Raw genomic sequence first — 24,781 nt, forward strand, 5'->3', positions numbered from 1 at the left:
AGCAGAAGATCCTTGCATCGGCCATTTATTATACAAGATGGGTCTGTGCTGTGTGTGGCCATCTGCGCTGCTCCTCTCCCTCCTTGGTAAGTGCATTATAGTTTTATATCTATACATACACTTCATCTTATTTATGCCTTTATTGTTTAGCAGCGAGGATGGAAAACTTCAGAGAGGGTTATGTGGGGGTTACCTAGAATATTTGACATCCATTGCTAATTATTTACAAACACCCCTCCACCCCCCCCCCACACACACACACACACACGCACAGAGAGAGCACTGCACTGAAAAATGGGCATGGCCATGACAGGGTCTGGGTGGAGCTAACTGTAAAGGAACAGTGAAACTCAAAGGCAGCAGGTCTGAGTTTCCTCCCAAAATACAAATAAAGTTGCCCTAAATGTGATTGACATACTCCCAAAGAAAATAAAGACACATAAGGCAGTGTTGTTCCACTCCCTGATGCACAGTGAAGTTGATCAGAAGGGAATGGTCGGAAATGCCAATTTTAATTTCTGCCGAAAATGCACATTCCGCCATTGCCAATTACCGCTACTGCTACCGTTTCCGCTAACAATTTCCGCATTCCAATGCAGATTTTCGCTGTAATTTCTGCCAAATTTAACATTGATTTTCTCAAAAATGACAACGTCTTTTTGAAAAAAATTTTTTTCCTCTTGTTACGACTTGCCTGCTTAACATTCCCTGAAAATTTGGTGTTTCTAGCTCCGATGGGGGCTTTGCTATTAACCTCTAAAGTCGGCATAATACTGCATATCGGTAATGCAAATTTTTGGCATTTTACATTACAGTCTACAGTGGCCAACTTTGGCAGAAAAGTGGAAACAAGAGGAAAAAAATATTTTAAAAAGACTTTGTAGTTTTTGAGAAAATCCATGTTAAATTCGGCAGAAATTACTGCGAAAATCTGCGTTGGATCCGCTGTGCGGTATGATGCCGATTTAGAGGTTAATAGCAAATCTCGCAAAAGTGCTAGAAACACCAAATTTTCAGGGAATGTTAAGCAGAAAAGTAGGAACAAAAGGGAAAAAAATATTTCAAAAAGACCTTTTAGTTTTTGAGAAAATTGATGTTAAAGATAGTGGAAATTTCCGATTTCCGCGAAAATTTGCCTACCGCACTTCCATTACCAATTTCCAAATTTTGATGTGAAAATGCAATTTCCGATCGGAAATTAGGAAATTGCATTTCCACGAAATCCCTAGTCATGCTGATCTGTTGGCTTTAGCTGTATCTGAACCAACCTGCAGTGCAGCCAAACCATTTGATCGGCGCTGACCAGTTCTGGGTAAGTGACTCAGAAGATGTTATGTGCAGAGGATCAGAGTCATAGATGGAAAGTGACAGTTTCAAAGACAAGTCAGCAATGGCAACCTCTCCACACGATCCGCACCATCAATAGTCCATCTTTATTGGTCAATCCATAAAATACATGATAAAAACTGTGTGGGTAAGTATAAGGTGACACACAGGCGTTTCGGACTGCTTCAGGATTCATACTGCCCATATCAAAAACATATGGTAACACCGTTTTTGATATGGGCAGTATGTATTCTATCTGCTGATTGGTCTAGCACACCTCTAGGACATTTTTGATTGGGTAACAGTATGTTGAGGACACGGTGAGCCGTTTTTGATGATTTCCCGGTGTTTGTCAAATTGTCACAGGATTATTATAGGTGAGTGTTCTCCTATACACTATGGGTGTGTTTAGACTATATTATGAGCTCTTATATGACAGCATTTTGGATTTATACACTACTAAATGCTTTTGCTGCGTCCTGGGCATCCTCTGATTAGTGTTGGGCGAACAGTGTTCGCCACTGTTCGGGTTCTGCAGAACATCACCCTGTTCGGGTGATGTTCGCGTTCGGCCGAACACCTGATGGTGTTCGGCCTTTTAAGTTCGGGTTCGCCCCGAACTTCTAATGGCCGCCGAACAGGGCCGAACAGGGCCCCTGTTCGGCCGAACAGGGCCCTGTTCGGCCGAATACGGCCCCCCTATGGGGTCGCAGGCATAAGGGGGGAGCATGCCCCGATCGCGGGGGGGGTCGGAAATTCCCCCCACCCCCTCCGCTAGCGCTCCCCCCTCTGCCCGCTTCCCCATAACAAAGTTTCAAGAAGTACCTGCTGTGTCCGGTGGTAGTGTGGGTGGCTGGCAGTGGGCGGCACTATGCAGTGACTGAATGAGGAGGAGGAGTCCGGAGAGTGACGCGTTGAGGGAGGCCGGGCAGCGGGCGGTTCAGCAGTGAACCGCCCGCTGCCCGGCCTCCCTCAACGCGTCACTCTCCGGACTCCTCCTCCTCATTCAGTCACTGCATAGTGCCGCCCACTGCCAGCCACCCACACTACCACCGGACACAGCAGGTACTTCTTGAAACTTTGTTATGGGGAAGCGGGCAGAGGGGGGAGCGCTAGCGGAGGGGGTGGGGGGAATTTCCGACCCCCCCCGCGATCGGGGCATGCTCCCCCCTTATGCCTGCGACCCCATAGGGCCCCCAAAAGCTGGATGTTCGGAAAGTTCGGGGTTCGGCCCGAACATGCCGAACATCTCGGCCATGTTCGGCGAACTTTCCCGAACCCGAACATCCAGGTGTTCGCCCATCACTACCTCTGATTGGTGGATAGTATCTCATGCATATGTATTTATGGTAATGACATAGTTCTCTATGTGGCCCACTTGCTCACTATATAAATGTGTTTTTTAGCATGTGATGTTTAATGTGGGTCTGTGATGGTTTGAGAAAGGACTGATTCAGTCCGAAACGCATGTGCGTCACCTTATACTTACCCACACAGTTTTTATCATGTATTTTATCAATTGAGCAATAAAGATGGACTACTGACTATTTTTTTCTAAATGCATTTTAATAGGAATATTAAGAAAAAAAATGGAAACATTTCATTATTTCTCAGTTTTCGGCCAGTATAGCTTTAAAATAATACATGCTACCATAATTAAAACCCATGTATGTTATTTACCCATTTATCTTGGTTATTACACCGTTTAAATTATGTCCCTATCACAATGTATGGTGCCAATATTTTATTTGGAAATAAAGGTGAATTTTTTCAGTTTTGCAAAATCACTATTTACAAGTTTAAATTTAAAAAAGGTAAAAAAATTAAAAAATATTAGTAATATACCCTCTTTATGTTAGCTCAATGAATGGGAACTGCGTTAAAGTCGCAACATGTCTGTGTTAAGAGGTAACGCACTGCAAGCAGTGAGTTACCAGAATGCAAATTTTTTTTTACGCGACTTTAACGTTGCACTGTGAACAGCCCATAGGATTAGCATTGAAGTGCGGTAATCTGCGTTATAAGACTTTATAACGCGCGACCGTAACATCCCACTGTAAATGCGACCTGAAACTCTTGTTTACATTTTCACTTTATACAGTACAGTGCTTTGTATGAAATATTTTTCTCTAATTGTTTTTGGCGTGTGGTACGAATCATTTGAGTTTCCATTAAATCTTAAAGGAAAATTTGCTTTCATATCAGAGTGCTTTGCATTACAAGCATGTTTCCGGAACGAATTATGCTCACAAACCAAGGTTCCATTGTATAGTGCCAAACATGGAACGACACAGCTTAGGACAGTGGCGTAGCTAAGGAGCTGTGGGCCCCGATGCAAGTTTTACAATGAGGCCCACCAGCACTCTATACATAACAATTGATACAGCGCACCAAAACCTGCCAATGGCAACTAAAGTGTCAGAGGTGCAAGAAGGGGATGGGGAACAGCTTGTTAATGATTACCAATATTCAAAGCATCTAGAGGTGCTTAATATGAGCACAGGACCAATAGAGAGCTAACACTGTAGTTGAGGGAGGGCCCTTGGGGGCCCCTCTGGCCCAAGGGTCTTGATGCGGTGGCTAACTGCAACCCCTATTGCTACACCCCTGGCTTAGTATCTGCTATCAGGATTACGCCACAAGTAGGAAAAACATGATGCAATCTCTTAATGGCTAACCAAAAAAAAATAAAAAAATCATAGTATGATATTTTCAGAGATGTGATCCACTTCTTTAGGCATATTTTCAGATATATTTTAATAGATGATATATGAGTATCGTAAGGGAGTGGAGGAGCCAACCACTTGAGATTCATGGGAAGAATCCAGAGGCACCAGGGAATCGTTTACCTAAAAACCATGTGCAGCCTTATGATTTGGACTGTTATTGGCTGGTAAGCCTCTTTTCGGTAGCAAGAAAAAAGGGCGCCGGCTGAGGGTGGATGAAAAGGGCGCTGCCATAGACTTTAATGAAATTATCATTAATACAGCGAAAAAGCAGAAAAAAGGGCGCCGTGATAAATATCGTTAACAACATTAGAACATTATAGTTTTTGAAGTATGTTATCGTTTTAGAAGCTTGCAGCGTTATAGTTTTTGTCATTTTATTTCGTTTATATTTACAAATTTTACGTTATCAAAGATATTATCATTACTATGTGTAAAAAAGGTGTTTTTGCAGAGAGAGTGGTTAGGCACCACCAGGGGGAGTGGTTAGGGTTAGGCACCACCAGGGGAGTGGTTACGGTTAGGCACCACCCAGGCGACGGCTAGTTTTAGGCACCACCAGGGGAGTGGTTACGGTTAGGCACCACCGGGGGGGGTGATTAGAGTTAGGCGCCACCAGGGGAGTGGTTACGGTTAGGCACCACCGGGGGGGGGGGTGATTAGAGTTAGGCGCCACCAGGGGAGTGGTTACGGTTAGGCACCACCGGGGGGGGGGGTGATTAGAGTTAGGCGCCACCAGGGGAGTGGTTAGGGTTAGGCGCTACCAGGGGAGGGTTCTGTGTGAGGGTAGAGTTGGGTTAAGCTGTATTGTTGAATTACTTAACGATATTTAATGTTAATATTTTTTCGTTATTATTTTTCGTCTGTTTTTACAACGGTATTTATCATTAACAAAGCTTGACAATAAAGTTTATCGTTATCAGATTTCGTTAATAACCGGCACCATTTCGTTATCAACTTGGTCCCTTTTTTCACGGCACCCTCTTTTCAGTTGTTTTGGTGTACTTACACTGAAGTTATTAAGAGCATGGGTGGAAAGTACTCATAGAACTGCACAAGCGCTGAATATTTGTTGCTATAGGCCATCTGAGGTGAAAATAATGAGATAAACAATTGCATCTGTCCTCCGCCTTCTAAAAATGACTTTTTTTTAAGTTATCCCACAATTTTATTTTACATTTAAATCTACTTTACAAGTTTTTACTGTTTCATGGCCTCTTCTCAATGACACATTTATTGAAGTATGCCAGAACTAAAATCCATGAACTATTGATCCATTTTATCTCTTTTCTGCTATTAGAAGCCATTTACTGCCAGGAAAGTGTTTTATGGCTGCAATTCCTCATCAGTGAGGGTTATGCTATATAGTCTGACCCGGTCCCAGATAGAAACTGTCACTTTCAGGCAGATAAAGAAAAAAGGGAACACAGCATCGTTATTTTTGTGCTTGGCACTGTACATGCACATGTCTATCTCATCATGTCACATGTTACCTCGGATGTCCTTTAGCCACTTCACCTCCGAGGGTTTTTCCCCTTAAACACCTTTCAGTGCTGTGTCCATTCATCTGCAAATAACTTTATCAGTACTTATCCCACTGAAATGATGTATATTTTTTTTATTTTTTTTTTCACTTTTAAGCTTTATTTGAGTGAAAGTAAAACAGGCAGCATACAAAGCCAACAGAGCATAAATGTAGATATACATAACTCAACTATAATTCCAGGGCCTATTACATCTCAAAATATAACAGACTTGTCAAAAGAAGTCAAAGGGAGGGTGATACACGACCAAGCTGTAACAATTTTTGTTAAGTTGTTCAAGTCCTGGGTATTATCACCTATACAGGAGTGTTGATGGACAAACATTGGCTGGGTTAGCTTAGAACTTTTGCATCACAGACTTATAATCAGACGAGTCACGAAAATCATACCACAATGCCCATGTTCTAGTGTATGTGTCTACTCTGTCTTGGGCTGTAAGAACTATCTCCTCCATATCGGCTGTGCGATTGACTCTATCCCACCATTGGGCAATGGACGGGGGGTTCTCCGATTTCCACAATCCAGGGATTGTAGCTTTGGCTGCATTAATTAAGTGTATAAGTACACATTTTTTGTAGGATTTAAAGGAGAAGGGGATTTCATAAAGTAGGTAAGTCTCTGGCGTAAAAGGAATATCAATGGAGGAGATTTTCTTTGCCCAGAAATGGACCTGCTGCCAGTAGTTGCGAAGTTTGGGGCAGGTCCATAAGATGTGGATCAGGTCCCCTCCCACATTCCCACACCTCCAACACTTGTCATTATCAGATAAACCCATGTTCTTGAGTTTAGCAGGGGTGTTGTACCAGTGGGATATGAGTTTGTAATTTAGTTCTTGGGTACTAACATTGATTGAACCTTTGTGGGAGTTTGTCAGGATGTGGTCCCACTGCCCCTCTGTGAGCTTCTTCCCTAAAATTTGGTCCCATTTTTCTTGGTAAGGGAGTCTTTCAGGGGTTTTTAAGTATAGAAGCGCTTTGTACATCCATGACACAGAGTGACGATGAGAGAGGTTGGAGGACGCTTTAATTTCAAAGTCGGTCAGTGTCCTTATAAGGTTGCATTTTTTTGAGGAAGAGTTAATAAAGCTTTTGAGTTGTAGGTAGGCCCAATGGGGACATGCCTTTCCCTCTTCAAAAATTGTCAGGTTCTGGATAGGGGTAGGGATTCCCCTCCTGGACACGTCTCTGAGCCTAATATCTCTGGATTTCAGTCCCTTCAAAAAGGATTTCTCGAGGCCTGGTGGGAATTCAGGGTTATCAATTATTGGCGTTAGGGGACCTGGGACTGTAGACAGGCTACCTTTTATGGTAAGTTGGTGAAAAGTTTTTAGGGTGGCTAGAATCAGTGGGTTTGCTTTTATAAGGTCAGGCAGGCATGTTAGAGGGAGCCAAGGAATCTTGTTTAGCGGTATATCAGAAAAGGCCTGTTCTGCCTGAACCCACCTTTTAGGAGATTCAGAGTAGCACCAGTCTAGTAGCCTACTCAGAACAGCCGCCTGGTGATATTTGTGGATATTTGGGAGACCCAGGCCCCCTTCTGTTTTGTCTAGTGCAAGAAGGGAATGCTTAATTCTGGCTGGGCGCTTATCCCAGACAAATTTGTTGATGGAAGTTTGTAAGGCAGCAAAGTATTTAGGAGAGAGGTAGACAGGTACCGTCTGACTCAAATATAAGATAAGAGGCAGTGCGTTCATTTTTATGGATGCAATGCGGCCGAACCAGGACAAGCGAGGGAGAGAACCCCATTTTTGGATGTCAGCTATTATGCTTTTGATAATTGGGAGAAAGTTCAATTCAATCAGCTGTGAAAGCTTAGCAGGTATCTGGATACCTAAGTAGCAAAGAGAAGTTTTAGCCCATTGGAAGGGAAAAACTAACTTCAGATGTTCGCATGTCGAGGCGGGGAGAGAGATATTTAGGGCTGAGGATTTAGCTAGGTTGATTTTGTAGTTGGATAAAATTCCAAAATAGCTCATTTTTTCTAAGAGAATGGGCAGTGTAGTGTTGGGAGAAGATAGGAAAAATAGGAGATCGTCAGCAAATGCAGACACCTTATGCTCATGTCCACCCATTGGGACTCCCCTAATATTTGTGTCCTCCCTGATCCAGTTTAGGAATGGTTCTAGGACTGTAATAAAAATTAAGGGTGATAAGGGGCACCCTTGACGGGTGCCATTTGCCAGTTGGAAAGAGTCTGATAAAAAGCCATTCACTTTAACTTTTGCAGTGGGGTTGGCGTAAAGTAAGGAGATCCAATTGAGCATCTGGCTTCCCAGGGACATGTGTGTTAAAGAGGCTTTAAGAAAGTCCCAAGCTACTCTATCGAAAGCCTTCTCGGCATCCGTCGAGAGGAAAAATCCTCCCGACGAATGCCGAGTCAGCCAGGCATGGACGCCTATGGCTCGCATCGTCCCATCTCTTGCCTCCCTCCCAGGTAGAAAACCAACCTGGTCAGGGTGGATCCTGGTCTCCAGAATAGGAAGTAGCCTAGCAGCCAGGATTTTGGCAAAAAGCTTCAAATCTGTGTTTAAGAGAGATATGGGACGATAGCTGGCACAGGACTGTGGGTCCTTTTCTGGTTTCTGCAGTACTGTTATGTGTGCTTCTAAGAGCTGTTTCGATGGGGTAGTTGATTCTGATATTTTGTTGAAGGCATCTAAGAAATGAGAGCACAAGGTGTCAGCATAAAGCTTGTAGTATTGGGCCGTGAGGCCGTCTGGACCTGGGCTTTTGTTTGGTTTTGGGCTTTTGTTTGGTTTTAGGCCCTTTACGGCCAAATGAAACTCTTCCTCGGTAATGGGGTCATTAAGATTTTCTCTTTCCTTAAAGTCAAGAGGTGACAGACCATATTTCCCCAGGAATTGGGAAATTGCTTGCTTTCTTGTGAGTGTGGGGTTTTTACCTAATGTGGGAGTCTTCAGGTTATATAGAGAATGGTAAAATTTGCGGAATTCTTCCGCTATATCAGGAGTGGTACGTTTTTTTTTCCCCTTTTGCGTTGATAATGGATTTCACATGTGTTTTGGCCATTTTTTCCCTAAGGGCCTTAGCCAGTAATGTGCCGCTTTTGTTGGCATGCTGATAGAAGGTGCCATTAGCAAGAAGAAACTTGCGCCTAACCCCATAGGATAGGGAAGCAGATAACTGAGATCTAAGAGTGGCTAGTTCCTCTAAAGTCTTGTCCTGTAAAGATTTTTTATGTTGGTTCTCTAGATTGCGGATACGCAAGTATAGTTGGTCAATTGCCGCCTGTCTTTCTCTCTTAGCCTTTGCTCCCATACGTATTAGATATCCCCTGATGTAGGGTTTATGTGCTTCCCAGATGAGCAGGTCTGATTGCTCCTTGTTTTTATTTAGCTGAAAATAATCAGACAGGTGCCTCTTCAGCAGCTCTGCATTGTTTTTATCAGCTAGGAGGAACGGATTCAGTCTCCAGCAGAAAGACGTAGGGGCTACCCAGGGTGGAGTGATTGACAGAGAAATTGGTGCATGGTCTGCCAAAGACTGGACCCCTATGGTTGCTTGAGTAGCCAAAGAGGCATCCCTCTGTTGAAGGAACAGGTAGTCTAATCTGGAGTACTTTTTGTGGGCAGCTGAAAAAAAAGAGTAATCCCTGTCTTTAGGATGTAGCATCCTCCAGACGTCTATCAGAGACAGTCTGTCCAGCTGCTCTTTAATTTTTTTGAGGTCTTTATATCTCATGGAAGAGGATCCATTTGACGTGTCCAGGAGGGGGTTTAGTGGCAGATTGAGGTCTCCGCCTAGGATCAGCATCCCTTTTGTGAACGGGAGGAGTGCTTCTATCCCTTCTTTGAAGAAACTGACCTGGTTGGTGTTTGGACTGTAGATAGATACCAACGTCACATCTCTGTCATGGATCTTGCCTTGTAGGAATAAATACCTCCCCTCTGGGTCTTTTAGTTGGGATATCACCTGAAATTGAATAGATCTGTGAATAAGGATTGATACTCCTTTTGCTTTCTGTATGGGGGAGGCTGCGTGGAAATGAGCCGGGTAGAATCTGTCATTGAATTTAGGGACCGCATCCTGACGGAAATGGGTCTCTTGGAAAAAGGCGAAAGTGGCATGTTCCCGTCTTATAAAAGACAAGAATTTTGATCTTTTCTCAGGGACATTGAGGCCATTAGCATTACATGACACAATTTTCCAGGGAGGGGGATGGGGAGGTTGGGTCTGGGACATATTGCGGATTATAGAGATCAAGGACCAGATGATTAAAATAGTGATGGAGACAAACATACTATGTAGGTGGAGCACGTCTGGTAGGATTCGTGACACGGGTCTGCTATACTAGATCTTATCCTAAGATCCGGATGTGAGCGCCTGTAAGTTTCGTTATGCACCAAGTGCAGGGGTTTTGGATACTCACGTGGCACACCTGTCTAAAAGCGGTGTGTCACTTAACACGTGAGAAAGAGACAGAGAGACGGAGCTCTCTGTAGGGGGGGTAGAGGAGAAAAAACGGTGAGGATAGGATATCCTATCAACCAGCGAGGCAGACACAAGGCCAGGTTCACTGTTTGATAAAAGTAGAACACAACATTAACAGTAGAACTCTACAACGACCCAGACTTAGTGAGGTTGGGTAGTTTCTGCTCCCATGCGACACCCCATCCGGCCCGGGGACCGGCAGTGTCACATCAGGAGCACAAGCCCCACCCGTATCAAATATAAGCATATTAGAGCATATAAACATTAATGGTATTAAAACAAACAGCCAGTATTGAAATGAAAGGGTTAATAACTTCAACTCCCAAAAAACTTAGCAGCATACTTGAATGACAGGCTTCCAAAAGAAAACCAGCTATAGATCCCAAACATGGACTAGCATCTTATGCAGAGGTTTAAAGATATAAGAGGTAATGTCTATGCAGTTCACCTGTGGTCAGGGGATCAAACAAAAGCATAGGATTAATCACATATTGGCAGGTATGGAGATAAGATCACTCAGCTTGAGAGGCTTGGTCAGAGTCAAATAGGTCCCTTTGAGATCCTTGCTTGCTTGAAGATTTTCGTCCTTGTTTGGACTGCTTAGCAGGTGTATAGCGGGTTTTACTCTCCTGGGATAGTGTGGTGTTTTCAGATTCTTGAGCAGGAGGTAGGAAGCCTGCATACCATAGTGGTAGTTTAGGGACCGAGATGTTCAAAGTGGCGCAGAAGTCCTCCAATTCAGAGGGCATTTTCAGTAAGTGAGTGCGTTCGCCCACAGTGACTGAGAGCGCAAAAGGAAAGCGCCATCTGTAGCGAATGTTTTTTTCCGAGAGAAGTTGGAGCAGAGGCTTCAGAGCCCTGCGTTGGTCTAAGGCAGGGGTGCCCACACTTTTTCAACTCGCGAGCTACTTTAAAATTCGCCGAGGCCAGGAGATCTACCGATGTTTCAAATGCACCCCCCCCCCCCCCCCCGGAAATGTAGTTAGGTATAGGTCCCTTCAGTATAGGTTAGCTGGGTATAGGTCCCTTCAGTATAGGTTAGCCGGGTATAGGTCCCTTCAGTATAGGTTAGCCGGGTATAGGTCCCTTCAGTATAGATTAGCCGGGTATATGTGCCTTCAGTATAGATTAGCCGGGTATATGTGCCTTCAATGTAGGTTAGCTGGGTATAGGTCCCTTCAGTATAGGTTAGCCGGGTATAGGTCCCTTCAGTATAGGTTAGCCGGGTATAGGTCCCTTCAGTATAGGTTAGCTGGGTATAGGTCCCTTCAGTATAGGTTAGCTGGGTATAGGTCCCTTCAGTATAGGTTAGCTGGGTATAGGTCCCTTCAGTATAGGTTAGCCGGGTATAGGTCCCTTCAGTATAGGTTAGCCGGGTATAGGTCCCTTCAGTATAGGTTAGCCGGGTATAGGTCCCTTCAGTATAGGTTAGCTGGGTATAGGTCCCTTCAGTATAGGTTAGCTGGGTATAGGTCCCTTCAGTATAGGTTAGCCGGGTATAGGTCCCTTCAGTATAGGTTAGCCGGGTATAGGTCCCTTCAGTATAGGTTACCTGGGTATAGGGCCGGTGTCTTCCCGCGGTGGCGTCCAGATCTTCAGGCCTGGCTCCGGTGGGCAGCGTGAGTGGAGTCGGAACTCGGAAGTTTTCCGCCTCTCCTCCCCTGATTGGCTGCGCACCGCGCCTCTCCTTTCCTGATTGGCTGCGCGCCTCTCCTCCCCTGATTGGCCAGGCTCTCTCCTCCCCTCCCCTGATTGGCCAGGCTCTCTCCTCCCCTCCCCGATTGGCCAGGCTCTCTCCTCCTCTCCGCTGATTGGCCAGGCTCTCTCCTCCAGCGGCCAGCAGCAGAAACTGTGTTATACAGCTGCTGGCTGCTAAATTCAATGGGACGCGGCCAAGAGGCCGCGATCTACCGATCAGGTGGTCGCGATCTACCGGTAGATCGCGATCGACCTATTGGGCACCCCTGGTCTAAGGTTATTGGGGATAAGTCCTGGTAAAGCGCTATCTGGACTTCATTAAACATTACTGCGTCTTGGCTCCTTGCAGCTTTCATAATCTCCTCTTTTAAGGGGAAAGATTGCAAGCAACATATAATATCGCGGGGAGGGTCGCTATCTCCTCTCTGGGGGCGTAAGGCTCTGTGGGCCCTCACCAACTCGACCTCTTGCTCCTTTGGGCGTCCCAGCAGCTCATTGAAGATGACGGTCAGAGCTGAAGGGATCTGTTCCGCGATCACGGATTCCGGAACACCACGGACTCTGATATTTGATCTCCTGCCCCTATTATCTAGATCTTCAAGATGGCGCTGATGTTCAATGAATCTAGTGTCGTGAGTGTGGACCGTTTTGGTAAGGGATTTCAGCTTTTTTTCCCTCTTGGCGCCTGCTGATTCTATTGTATTAAGTCGCGTGGCAATGGCCGCTATGTCTTCTCTCATTTCCGCTATTGCGGTTGTAAATGTAGCTTTTATGTCCTCAGCAAAGCCTCGCATGTGGGCATATGTCACAGAGTCTCTCCGCTTAGCGGGGCGTTCGTACTCACACTCTGAAGATCCTCTGGAGGTAGCAGAACCAGCAGGCGAAACAGCGCGGGCCGGCGCCATCTTGGAAGAGGAGGCCGCGGCTTTCTTCTCCGATTGCGAGCGGAATAAGTCAGGTAGACTGCGACCAAATTTCTTTTGGGAGTCTCTTGGGGTATCAGCAGCTGTTTGTCCTCGTGTTCGTCTGCTCATTTTCAGGTTTAAGCTCGGGTGGGGGCTGTAAAAGCGTAATGTAGCAGTGTCTGGGTCGGGAGCTCTGGACTCAGGCAGCCATTCCTCTCCGGTGTTAAGCCACACCCCCCGATGTATATTTTTTTTGCCACCAATTAGGCTTTCTTTGGGTGGTACTTTTTTGCTAAGCATTATTTTATTCTAAATGCATTTTAATGGGAATAATAAGAAAAAAAATGGAATCAAATCATCATTTCTCAGTTGTTGGCCATTATATTTTTGAAATAAAACATTCTAGTGTGGATAAAAGCCGCACATTTTATTTGCCCATATGTCCTGGTTATTGCAACGTTTAAAATATTTCCCTAGTACAATGTATGGTGCCAGTATTCTATTTGGAAATAAAGGTTCCTTTTTTATAGTTTTGCGTCATCACTAATTACAATAATAATAATAATTTAAAAAGTAACAGTAATATATCCTCTTGACATACATATTAAAAAAGTTCAGTTCCTAAGTAAACTATTTATGTATTTGTTTAATTATGTGTATGTATGTATGTATGTATATATATATATATATATATATATATATATATATATATATTTGCAAACATTTTATCTAGGTAACTTTTGGGGAGTGTGGGAGGTAAGGAGTTAATTTTAAATGTAAATATAGGTCTGCTTATTTAAAAAAGTGTGTGTAGGTGTAATTTTACTATTTGGCAGGAATGCTATTTAGCCTCCTAGCAGGAAATCAGAGCCACAAGGGGGCAGACTTGGGCTTGAAAAGACATCACAGAAGACTGACTCAGCTATAATCATGCGGGGCAAAGCTAGACTGAATGCTCAGTCAGGGATTCTTATCAGAGCTGATAACAGGCAGAATGAGCAGTGAAGAATGAAACAAATAGCACAGCAGGTGTTCCCATTGATATATATGGTAAAATATATGAGGCTGCTTCGTCTCTGGTACTCTTTAAGGTTTTACTGCCAATAAGTTCAAAGGGTCATTAGTTCTGCTTTCTTTCATAGTTTAAATTAGAGAGTGTAGTGTAGTGTATAAACTGCAAATATTAGAGAATAATACAATATTATAAAAAAAAGCTATATAACTGAAAATAAAACTATTTTCTTTGCTACTAATGTTCTATGAATCATTCGTACTACACACACAATTCATTATAGCATAAGGTTTTTTTTTGTTTTGTTTTTTGCTTCAGTGTCAAAGAGGAACTCCAGTGAACATTTTAGTGTTGGCAGGTGATGTAGCTGCTGCATGGTTTTTGGCAGTTGGAAACAGCTGTAAACAACTATTTCCCACAATGTAACAAGGTTCACAGACAGGAAACTGCCCAAAAAGTGTGTACTTTTCTTGTGGGAGGGGTTTCTTGTGACAGGGGTCACACCACAAAAGCAGTCATACAGCGCCCCCTGATGGTCTGTTTGTGAAAATGAATAGATTTCTCATGTAAAAGGGGGTATCAGCTACTGATTGGGATAAAGTTCAATTTTTGGTCGGCAATTCTGTTTAGGATAATGTTGAGCAGGCATTTATTTTTGTATACAAATATTTTCAGATGTAAACTTAGGACTAAAAATGTTCATGAACAAGTTAAAGTTAAAGTTTATGTTAGTTAGTCACTAAAAGGTATCATTTTTACAATATCTTGTTTCCCTACCTGCATAATTCTCTTCTCTAACATACAGTATGGGGACATTTTTTTGTCCTACTAGAGGAAGATAATGGCAAGATTATTATTTGTATTCTTATTAGTTTCCACCCTGGTAGCTTATATTATATTTGGGTTGATGATCAAATGTAATAGACAAATATGTTTTTTATAATATACAGGCCGGATTTGTACTTCTTACCGCCCAAGGCCGACTATTACCAGCCGCCCCAACCGAAACCGTATCCTACCACCTCTCTCCACACACACACCCAAAAAATTTTGGGCCGCTGGTGTCCACTATTGTGGCTAGTGCCGAGGTCTCCATGGCAACGTGAAGTGAATCAATTACGTCACACTGGGAAAGGTCAATCAAGCGATCTACAGGTGATGGGCGTGGTGGGAGCCATTCACCACACACACATTGTCAAAAGTGGCTCACAATTGGACATTGGGTGGGGTCAGCAACACGTAAAAGTGAGTCCTGTACCCACTGCTGTCTCCAGGGTAACAGCGCTGGCCAATCAATAATTAAGAAATGGGTACTGTGAGAGGCTCCCTTCTGTATTCTGTACTATTTGCTGGTGCTGTCCCTGGTCCTTTCATCCCCCACACCGCGTGTGTGAGACCCGGCCTTCTGTAACTGCCTGGAGCTGCTGCTATGTCATTGGACAAGGTCTGGCTTTTTGCTAGTCACACACTGTTCACAAACATTTAATTAACGGACTGCAGCTGCCTGTAGCACTGCACAGGCAGATGCCAGCTGGTACTAATAGTGCAGTTATCCTGACCCCTTTCATTTGTTTGGACACTTGCAAATAATGCCCTGCAAATAATGTCCACTGTCTGCAGGCCGCCCCTTGTTTGTCTGGTGCCCTAGGCCATGGCCTATGTGGCCTTGCCAGAAATCCGGCCATGATTATATACTATGTTACCGTGTAACCTTTGCACCTGAGGATGTGTGTCTTGAAATGCAATTGTGCCACCTGCTGACACATTACAGAACTGCAGCTCATGTTTCCTCCCAGCTGATTAATTGAGGGAAACTGATAAACCGACCAGAAGCTAGCAATAACCATAGCAGCCATAGCAGAGTCTCTTTAAGGTGACAATAATCTGATTTTTATAAGCATAACCTAACACGGAGGGCCAGGTATAGAATAGAAGCGAGGAGTAATGAAAACATATATAAAACATAAATAAAACACAGTAAGTACATGCGTTACAATGAGAATGTTCATAAACTAAAAGACAAATATATAGAAGGGTGAAAAAATGGATGATGTATAGTGAGAGAAGTAGGATAATCATCGTAAAACAATATAAGGTAAAAATCATAGCGCAATAAAACATCATCAATAAATAAAGTTGGCACAACAGCGTAATTTTGCGTAATTCCGCAAAATTAGGTTGGTTTGCCTTCTTAAAATAGAAGGAATTTACAATAATTCAGCTTAAAGTGAACACCTGTGACAATGCACCACTACTGAATTTCAGGGGCATCAAGAGATAATTTGCATATTCACTAGCGGTGCATTGTGGGTAATCACATATCTTCACTTTAAGCGGAATTATTGTAAATTCCTTCTGTTTTAAGAACAACCTAAGCATTGCTTTTTAGTAGGAGAGCTTTGTGGTCTCTTTTGGTCCCCTATACTCTCCTTGTGGTTTTGGATCACCCCGAGCTGCTTAGGTATTGTGTTGTACTGGTCCGCAAAATTACAATTGCAGTACACAACATCAAGTGAATGTCCAAATCGTAATTGCGTATGGCCATAAACGCAAAACAATTATGTGAAATTTTACGCAATCGTAATTAGCAGATTAAGATCATTTCTAAATAGCGCCAAATTCAAGTAGCTCCATAAAGGTTCCTGCCAATTGTTGGTGGAAGTGTGAGAAGGATTAGTTGATGGGGCAACACCTGTTCAATCAAACAAAAAGCAGAATTTGAATTTTAGATGAGATAAACATGGGATAAGTCAGCCTGGCTTGTCTCTACTCCTAGCTCCTCCCTGATTACTTCCTGTGGGTGATGATGGGAAAAGGGGAGGAGTTTAGACTGCTCATAGACTGCTGTTCAGTTCAGCCAAAAAGTATCTGATACCAGATTGATTTGAGAGCAGACATGACCCACTATGTACTGTATATCATTAAAGTGAACCTGAGATCAAAGATTATCCTGTATTTATACTTACCTGGGGCTTCCTCCAGCCCCATGAGGTCCGTGGAGTCCCTCACCATCCTCTCTGACAGCTCTGTTCTGCTGCTATTGTGCCCCTTCAGCACAAGCGGCTCGGCCGCACGCACCCCTACGCGCTCCCGCTCCTGGGAGCTTTCTGCGCCTGCACAGTAGTAATTTGTAGATGCAAAACACTCCCGGCAGTGGGAGTATCGCGGGAGGCATGTGCTCAGCCGAGCTGCGCATACGCTGAAGAGCTTGGTCAGCCCTATTCCCGGGCCAGATAGCGGCAGAACACAGCTGTCGGAGAAGATGTCGGGGGACTCCACAGACCTCATGGGGCTGGAGGTAGCACCAGGTAAGTATCAATACAGGATAATCTTTGATCTCAGGTTTACTTTAAAGGTAGATTGCTGCTGACTTATACTTAATATACAGTACCATATGGGGTCATCATTGAGGTAACCGCTACATAGGCCTGTTAGGACTTTAACCTTATTTCTACTGGTGTTCCAGGACATTTTTTGACAGTCGATCTCCCTTTAAAAAAAGACAGGCTTGAAAGATCTAGGTGGCAGTGCACCACACAAAGGTTTTCTTTGTGAGAAAGTAGAAGAGGGGTTAAAAAAAGGACAAGAAGGTGTTGGTTGACCACATTTGGTGATGATTTTTAACAGAAATGTGAAACTTATGCCTGTTATTATTATCATCTGTTCATTTTGTTATTCTCTCCAGTCCTAACAGCAACACAGGGGCATGAGACAGGTACACTTGGAGATGCAGTGACTCTTAAGTGTTCGTATGACACAAAAATAAACGGGCTGCTCGATATATGCTGGGGACGAGGCACATGTCCAATTTCAAGATGCAACAATCTCATTATTAAAACAGTCCGTCTGAAAGTGACCTCAAGTAGATTAGACAAGTACCAGCTCCTGGGGGACATAGCTAATGGGGACGTGTCACTGACCATCAACGATCTGGATGAAGAAGACAAAGGAATCTACTGCTGTCGGGTGGCATTCTCTGGACTGTTCAATGACCAGAAGACAAACATAGACCTCAGAGTTGAAGACAGTAAGTAAAAGAGTCCTCTGGCAGAATAAAATCAGCATCTTTTAATATGTTAATGTTTTATAATTGAAAAATAGCAATATACCCTATAAAGCTTGGCTAAATCCAAAACTGAACTGAGCTAATCAGTCGGGATTATAAGTGGAGTTAAAAGAGACACTGTAGTGACATATTGTAGAATGCAGTAAATGATTCAGGATGCAGAATTTAAATTATTTTCCTCCTCCACGCCAGAGCCGGGACAAGGTCCTCCAGCACCCAAGGCTGAGACACCAAAGTGCGCCCCTCCATCCCTCCCACCCCAGCTGTCTCACACTGATTGCTATCAGACTAAGGTGCCCCAATCCCCCAACACCTTAATCTCTAGTTAACTGGCTTGCAGTCACTGCCATGTATCCCCTTTCCTTATTTTTCTCTGCTTCAAACACAATAGGGGAATGATAGCTGAGTGAGTTGTGTGCCCCCTCCTACACTGCGCCCTGAGGCTGAAGCCTCTCTCGCCTCTGCCTCGGCCCCTCTCCTACACTGCGCCCTGAGGCTGGAGCCTCTCTCACCTCTGCCTCGGCCCCCCTCCTACACTGTGCCCTGAGGCTGGAGCCTCTCTCACCTCTGCCTCGGCCCGGCCCTGCTTCCCCCGAGCATTCTGAGGGACCAGGTTTATAAGCAGCTTGTATAAGCAAAGTGGTGGAAAGAATCCCTTTATTGTGGGACTAATGCGATTTAAACTGCCTATGGCCTCTTTTATTCGGGCAGCACGGTGGCGTAGTGATTAGCTCTTTCTCCTTGCAGCACTGGGTCCCTGGTTCGAATCCCAGCCAGGGCACTATCTGCAAAGAGTTTGTATGTTCTCTCCGTGTCTGCGTGGGTTTCCTCCGGGTACTCCGGTTTCCTCCCACATTCCAAAAAACATACGAATAAGTTAATTGGCTCCCCCTAAAAATTGGCCCTAGACTACAGTACTTACATTACATAATATAGACATATGGCAATTGTAGGGATTAGATTGTGAGCTCCTTTGAGGGACAGTTAGTGACAAGACAATATATATACACACTGTACAGCGCTGCGTAATATGTCGGCGCTATATAAATACTAAATAATAATAATAATAATAATAATAATTCCTTCTCATGCTGCAGCTGGTGTGTGGGCCAGTCAGAGTTGACCATGTGAACAACAATATAGGCGGGGCAATAGATGCTAGGCTATATTTTCCAGGCTGCTTGTGCGATAAGCAACCATTTCTACTGTTTGATGTTCAGTGAGTCTTCAATGATACTGTATGTGTACTTTACCAGTAAGAGTATCTAAGTCCCTGTATTTACATAAATATAAACAAATATAAACACTTGGTTCTGTTTCTATATTTATAACACACTAACTCTGTATCTCCATCTTGTGGCCAAAAAGTAAAACCACATCCAAATACCCTATTATACATCTTCCCATAGAAAAATGAAATACATTTTTTTTCATTATTTTTAGAAACCCTTGGAGGTCAAGTGGTTAATTATAACTATTATGTTATAAAGCAGATTCACAAGACAAGTTACAAAAATTGCGACCTTTTTCATGTTTCTTATGTGTTTTGCAGTTGCAGACTGTCCTGAGGACTCCGATGAGGCTACTACTGCTGAAGTGCAGGGCAATATGTGATCCCACTTTCTGCTCCTACCATAAGTCATGTAAATTCATGTAAATTCTTTATTATGTGCAAAAATACAGGACATCATTCAGCAACTGCTCAATTTAGATTTTTTTTTTTTGTCAAAGTCTAAGTGTATTTAAAGAGACACTGAAGCCACTTTAAAAACTTGATTTTACCTGTTATTTAGCTTAAAGAGAACCTCCAGACTAAAAATCTACTCAGCAGCACTGAAAAGGCTTGGTGTTTCTTTAACAGTTTCACAGCATTAGAACTAGGTTTTTCTTACCCAAGCCTCATTTTTTGGCTTCACAGAAGCTAAGCTCTACCCCATCAAAGAAAACTGCCCGGGCATTTTCCCCCTGATGCTGTGCAAAGCATGATGGGATTTCCTATGTTGTTGTTCATGTTGCCTAGCAACAGGGAAGGGGTGATCAGCACACAGGACAGTTGGAACTGTGTCTCATGCTCCCTGTCACCTCCTTTCAACCAAAAAGATGGCTGCCCTCATGAAAAAGATGGCTGCCCCCATGAAATCACAAACATTTGCCAGTTCTTTTTAAACAGGGTGGGTAAGAGATTATATTACCTATCTATTTTAATTAACAGGACTAATGTAACTTAATGACAGTATGTTTGTTTAGGCTGAAGTTCCTCTTTAAGGAATATGGCCCGTGCTAAAATGCTGCATTACCGCGGCAGAGGGTTGTATAAACCCCAAATCCTGGGGCAAAAATCCACGACTTTCAAAGTCGTGGATTTTGCTGCCCGAGGAGGCAGAACTTAGCGCTGTAGCTCTGCCTCCATTGGCGTCAATCCTCCACCGATCGTTGCCTCTCCCCGCCTCTCTCAGTGAAAGAATACTGAGAGGGGCGGGGAGAGGCGGCGATCAGCGGGAATTGACGCAAGTAGAGGCAGAGCTACATCGCTAAGCTCTGCCTCTACAAGGAAGCGCTCCCCGGTTTTTGCCCCGGGGATTTGGAGGTTATAAAACCCTCGTTCTGCTGTGGGAATGTGGCGTTTTAGTACTGGCTATATTGTTTAAAAGGGTTCTGTGGAGCCTTAAAAAAAATCTGACACTTACCTGGGGCTTCTATCAGCTATCCCCTGTAGCTGTCATGTCCCGCGCAGTCCTCCTATGATCCTTCATTCCCCGCCGCCGGTCCCGGTCTAATTATTCATCTAAGCAGACTGTGGCTGTACGGCCGTGGCCGTGCTTGCTCCTGCGCATGTCATCGGGAGCTCAATGTTTTGCAAGTGAAAATTTGCGTTAGGGAGCGCAAAACATTACTCGTGTTATAATGCGCGCAAAACGCTAGCACGACTGTGATATCAATGATCACGGTTTAGTGAATCAAGCCCAATATGCGCTTTTCGTTTTTAAAAGCGCTGGCGATATTTAAAAGCGCTTGAGCAATGTGACACATGAGCATTGACCTTGCTTTCCATCTTTCCAATCGCAAACGCGGCTCCTGCACCATTTCCTGAGCGTTTGCTCTTTAATGCAAATTATAGGGAAATCGCAAATCGCTTGAACAAGCACTTTGAAAAGCTTGAACAAGCACTTTGGTGAGCGATTTGAAAAAATAAATACATTGTAATTATTCAGTTCCAAGTCAAAGAGTTTACTTCCTGATAGTCGTCAGGCAGAAAAGAAAAAAATCGCCAAACAGAAGCGCTTAGAAAAGCACTTAGTCCTGGGGGTGGGATAGAGGTACAATGCAGTCAGTGGACATTTTTACGTTTACAGTTAATTTATGCTCCTTGTTATAATTTAAGTATTATATGTAGGCCTCAGTTATTTGAACTGAGTTAGTTGAAAGGCTTGATTCGCAGAGTCTCCTTTAAGCAGAGTTTCTCGCAGAAGAGATGGTGCAGGCAGTTACCAGGAACATGTTCCTGGTGGAAGGCCATAGGCCTAAGCTGCCCCCGACCGTTAGTCGACAGAAAGGTAAAAATAGCCAATATTTACCTAACATGGCATTCCTTGTAACTAGGATAGAAAGCAACCGGAATATTAATTAATTAGGTGTGTGTCATGACACCACAAGGGGTCTGAACCAATTGTAGGCTTGGGGGGGGGGGGGGTGGCTCAGATGATTTCACATTTAACTCTTCTCTGGCCAGTATTAAACCAGCAGCGGGCTTACGGAGAGGCACTCTCTCTTTGCTTCCTGTAACAGCTGGCTTGAACGTTTTACTTTCATTTATTTATATCTTGTCATCTTACCTAACTGTATGCTGAATGTAGTAGATAGGCCTCCGAGCTATGTAGTATAGATGTAACGTAGTATAGACAGAAGATAACCACCTGATTACCATTCACCAGGAATCAAATCAAGAAGCTGTAATGCAACAGACTTACTACAGAAGAATCTGCTTTGCTAGGATGTAAATGTACTGTCTTATCTGTTGACTGAATAAACTCCTAAACTCTGAGGACGCCTGAGAAGTTCTATCTCCAATGCTGTTGCTGTGATGAGAGTCGTGTTTGCAGCTCTTGTTAATGAGTTGCTGGTGCCGGAATAAAGGTGTAGTGTTGTTGCCAATAGCAACCAACGTATAGTTTCTTACACTCCTCTCAGTCTGTGGCAAGCTGTGACATACTGTGCAGCGATCGTCACTGTGGATTCCTCTTCTCAGTCTGTAGCATCAGAGATGCTCAAATCTGGACTCGGATGAAATCTGAATAATTGTTATCCAAATTTCATCCAGTTAAATGAAATCACCTGTGCGGGGTGGGCGGGTTAATCTTACCTATCTGATGTATTCTTAGGTCCGTCCCTCGGCGCTTCCCACGATGCGTTCCATGCGGCGGTCACGTTATTACAAACACTTCCTCCTTCTGGATTGAAGGAGGAAGTGTTTGTACTCACGTAACGCAGTGGATCGCATCGTGGGAGGCGGCAAGGGACGGACCTAAGAAGACGTCAGATTGGTCAGATTAACCCGCCCACCCGCACAGGTGATTTCATTTAACTGGATGGAATTTGGATAACAATTATCCGGATTTCATCCGAGTCCGGATTTGAGCATCTCTGTGTGGCATGCTGTGACATAGTGTGTAGCGATTGTCACTGTGGATTCCTCCTCTCAATCTGTGGCATGCTGTGACGTGGGCTTGATTCACAAAAGAGTGCTAACTGTTAGCATGGCCGTTTTCGTGCGAATTTTTGCATTGCGCGCGATCGCGAATTTTCGCGTGAAATGATAACGTTTTTGTGCGCAAATGCGAATTTTTGCGCAAAAATGATATCGATTTTGCTTGAAAATTCAAGTTTGAGCGCGAAAACGTTATCGTTTCACGTGAAAATTTGCGATCGCGCGCAATGCAAAAATTCGCACGAAAACGGCCATGCTAACAGTTAGCACTCTTTTGTGAATCAAGCCCATAGTGTGCAGCGATTGTCACTGTGGATTCCTCTTCTCAGAGTATAATTTGCCTTCTTAAAACATAAGGTATCTGTGATCATTTAGCTTTAAATGAGCAACTGTAGTCCCATGATGCATCACTCCCAAATATGCAAATTATCTCTTTATGTTCCTGAAAGCCAGGCTGCACATCCAGAACCGCTAGTGTATAGTGAGCCTACAGTATAGTTTATACATTTTACAGAGCAATATCAACCTAACAAGCAGATAACCTTTTTCTGACTTTCTGGTCCTCATCAGTGCATAGCAGGCATTGATATGGCTCTATGGCAGGGCTGCCCAATGCGTCCATCGCGATATACCAGTAGATCGCGAAGGACTGCTGGGTAGATCGTGGTCGGCATTGTAAAATAGTACGCCAGATGCTGACAATGCAGCGCCGGCGTACCATCTAATTGTGCTGCTCTGCTGCCCTACGCAGAGCAGCACATAGCCTATTACAAGAGGCAAAGGGAGAGGCGCAGCAAGCGAGAGCCACATTCTGCCCACCCCCCTTCCTTCCTTGCCCACCTCCTTACTCCCTGGGCCGCCCCCTTCCTCTCTGTCTGCCACTCTCCTCCACCATGTTGTCAGATCTCCCCTCGCTGACCTTGCACTGAGACCTCTGATTAGCGGTAGTCTGCAGTGGAGAGGAGAGCGGTGGGTAAGTGCTTTTCCTGTATGCACGGCGTTACCCTCTGCTCTTCCTCTCCACTGCTAGTCGCTGCTAATCTGAGGTCTCAGTGCTGCATGCACCTCTGGGCAGGCAGGGACAGTGAAGGTTGGTGACAATGTGGAGCAGCGGCTGGTGGAGGAAGCGGGGCACCTATGCCTAGCCATTTATATGGGGAGCACTTACGCCTAGCTATCTATATGGGGGCACATATGCAAGATATCTATATGTGGGGTACAGCTATACCTAGCTATCTATATGGGGGCACCTATGCCTAGCTACCTACATTGAGGGCACCTATACCTGGCTATTTTAACCAGACTGGCCAAGTGTCACGTTTTCGCCGTGACACTAATGATTTGCAGCCTCTATCACGGGATCACGGGGCACAGGTCAAATGTCCCGGCCTCTTCACAGAGCGGGAGAGTTTGCAGTTAACTGCTATCACTGCCCTGTGTCTTTGCAGAGAACACTAAAATACATGCATCACATCACACGCTGAATGCTTTGCGTCACGCTGAATCAGCAACACATATTTTTATTTATTTTTACATGTATTTTATTTGCCCGTTTGTCTCGGTTATGACACCATTTAAATTTTGTCCCTATCACAATGTATGGCGCCAATATTTTATTTGGAAATAAAGGTGCATTGTTTCCATTTTGCGTCCATCACTATTTACAAGCTTAAAATTTTAAAAATGTTCGTAGTATACCCCCTTCAAATGCATATTTAAAACGTTCAGACCCTTAGGTAACTATTTATGTCTTTTTTTAAAAAAAATTTTCCATTAAAAATTTTATTTGGTAATATTTTGGTGTGGGAAATAAACAGTTAATTTTTAATGTTATTATATGTGTAAATTGTAATGTAAAAAATATGTAGATGTAGTTTTACTATTTGGCCACAAGATGGCCACCTTGAGTTTTTTTCCCTCCTTGTGCTTCTCGCTAAGTGGAAGCACAAGGGGGATGCGGAAATTTTTACGTGTAGAAAGACTGAAGCCTCTTGTAAGAGCGCTTCGGTTTTTCTGCTTGGGGCACGGATCGGTGATCGGGAACCATGTTCCCGTTCACTGATCCCAGGGCTACCGGGGGACACCACGGGGGTGCGTCAGCGATCGCGTGCGGGAGCGCGGCACCGCAGCCTCTGGTGCAGCAGAAATGGTTAACATCAGGCCTTGGTTCCAGACAACGGTCGTGCAGTCTACATTATGTCCAAAGTCCAACCTGCAAAGTGCAAAGTGCCATGTGCAAAGTGCCAAGTGCAAAGTGCCACGTGCAAACACATGCTAAGTGCCATATGCAAAGTGCCAAGTGCAAAGTGCCACATGCAAACAAGTGCAAAGTGCCATGTGCAAAGTGC

At 44.1% G+C, this 24,781-nt stretch overlaps 1 protein-coding gene across 1 annotated transcript; it reads left to right on the plus strand.

Annotated features, from left to right (window-relative positions):
* On the plus strand, nucleotides 1-19,426 carry LOC137561726 (hepatitis A virus cellular receptor 1 homolog). Its single transcript, XM_068273065.1, has 3 exons — nucleotides 1-86; nucleotides 17,348-17,689; nucleotides 19,281-19,426. The coding sequence occupies exons 1-3, from the start codon at nucleotides 38-40 to the stop codon at nucleotides 19,340-19,342; spliced, it is 453 nt and encodes a 150-aa protein (XP_068129166.1). The 5' UTR covers nucleotides 1-37; the 3' UTR covers nucleotides 19,343-19,426.
* The last annotated feature ends 5,355 nt before the right edge of the window (nucleotides 19,427-24,781 follow it).

The sequence above is a fragment of the Hyperolius riggenbachi genome, chromosome 3 (assembly GCF_040937935.1).
Source record: "Hyperolius riggenbachi isolate aHypRig1 chromosome 3, aHypRig1.pri, whole genome shotgun sequence".
NCBI classification, from domain to species: domain Eukaryota; kingdom Metazoa; phylum Chordata; class Amphibia; order Anura; family Hyperoliidae; genus Hyperolius; species Hyperolius riggenbachi.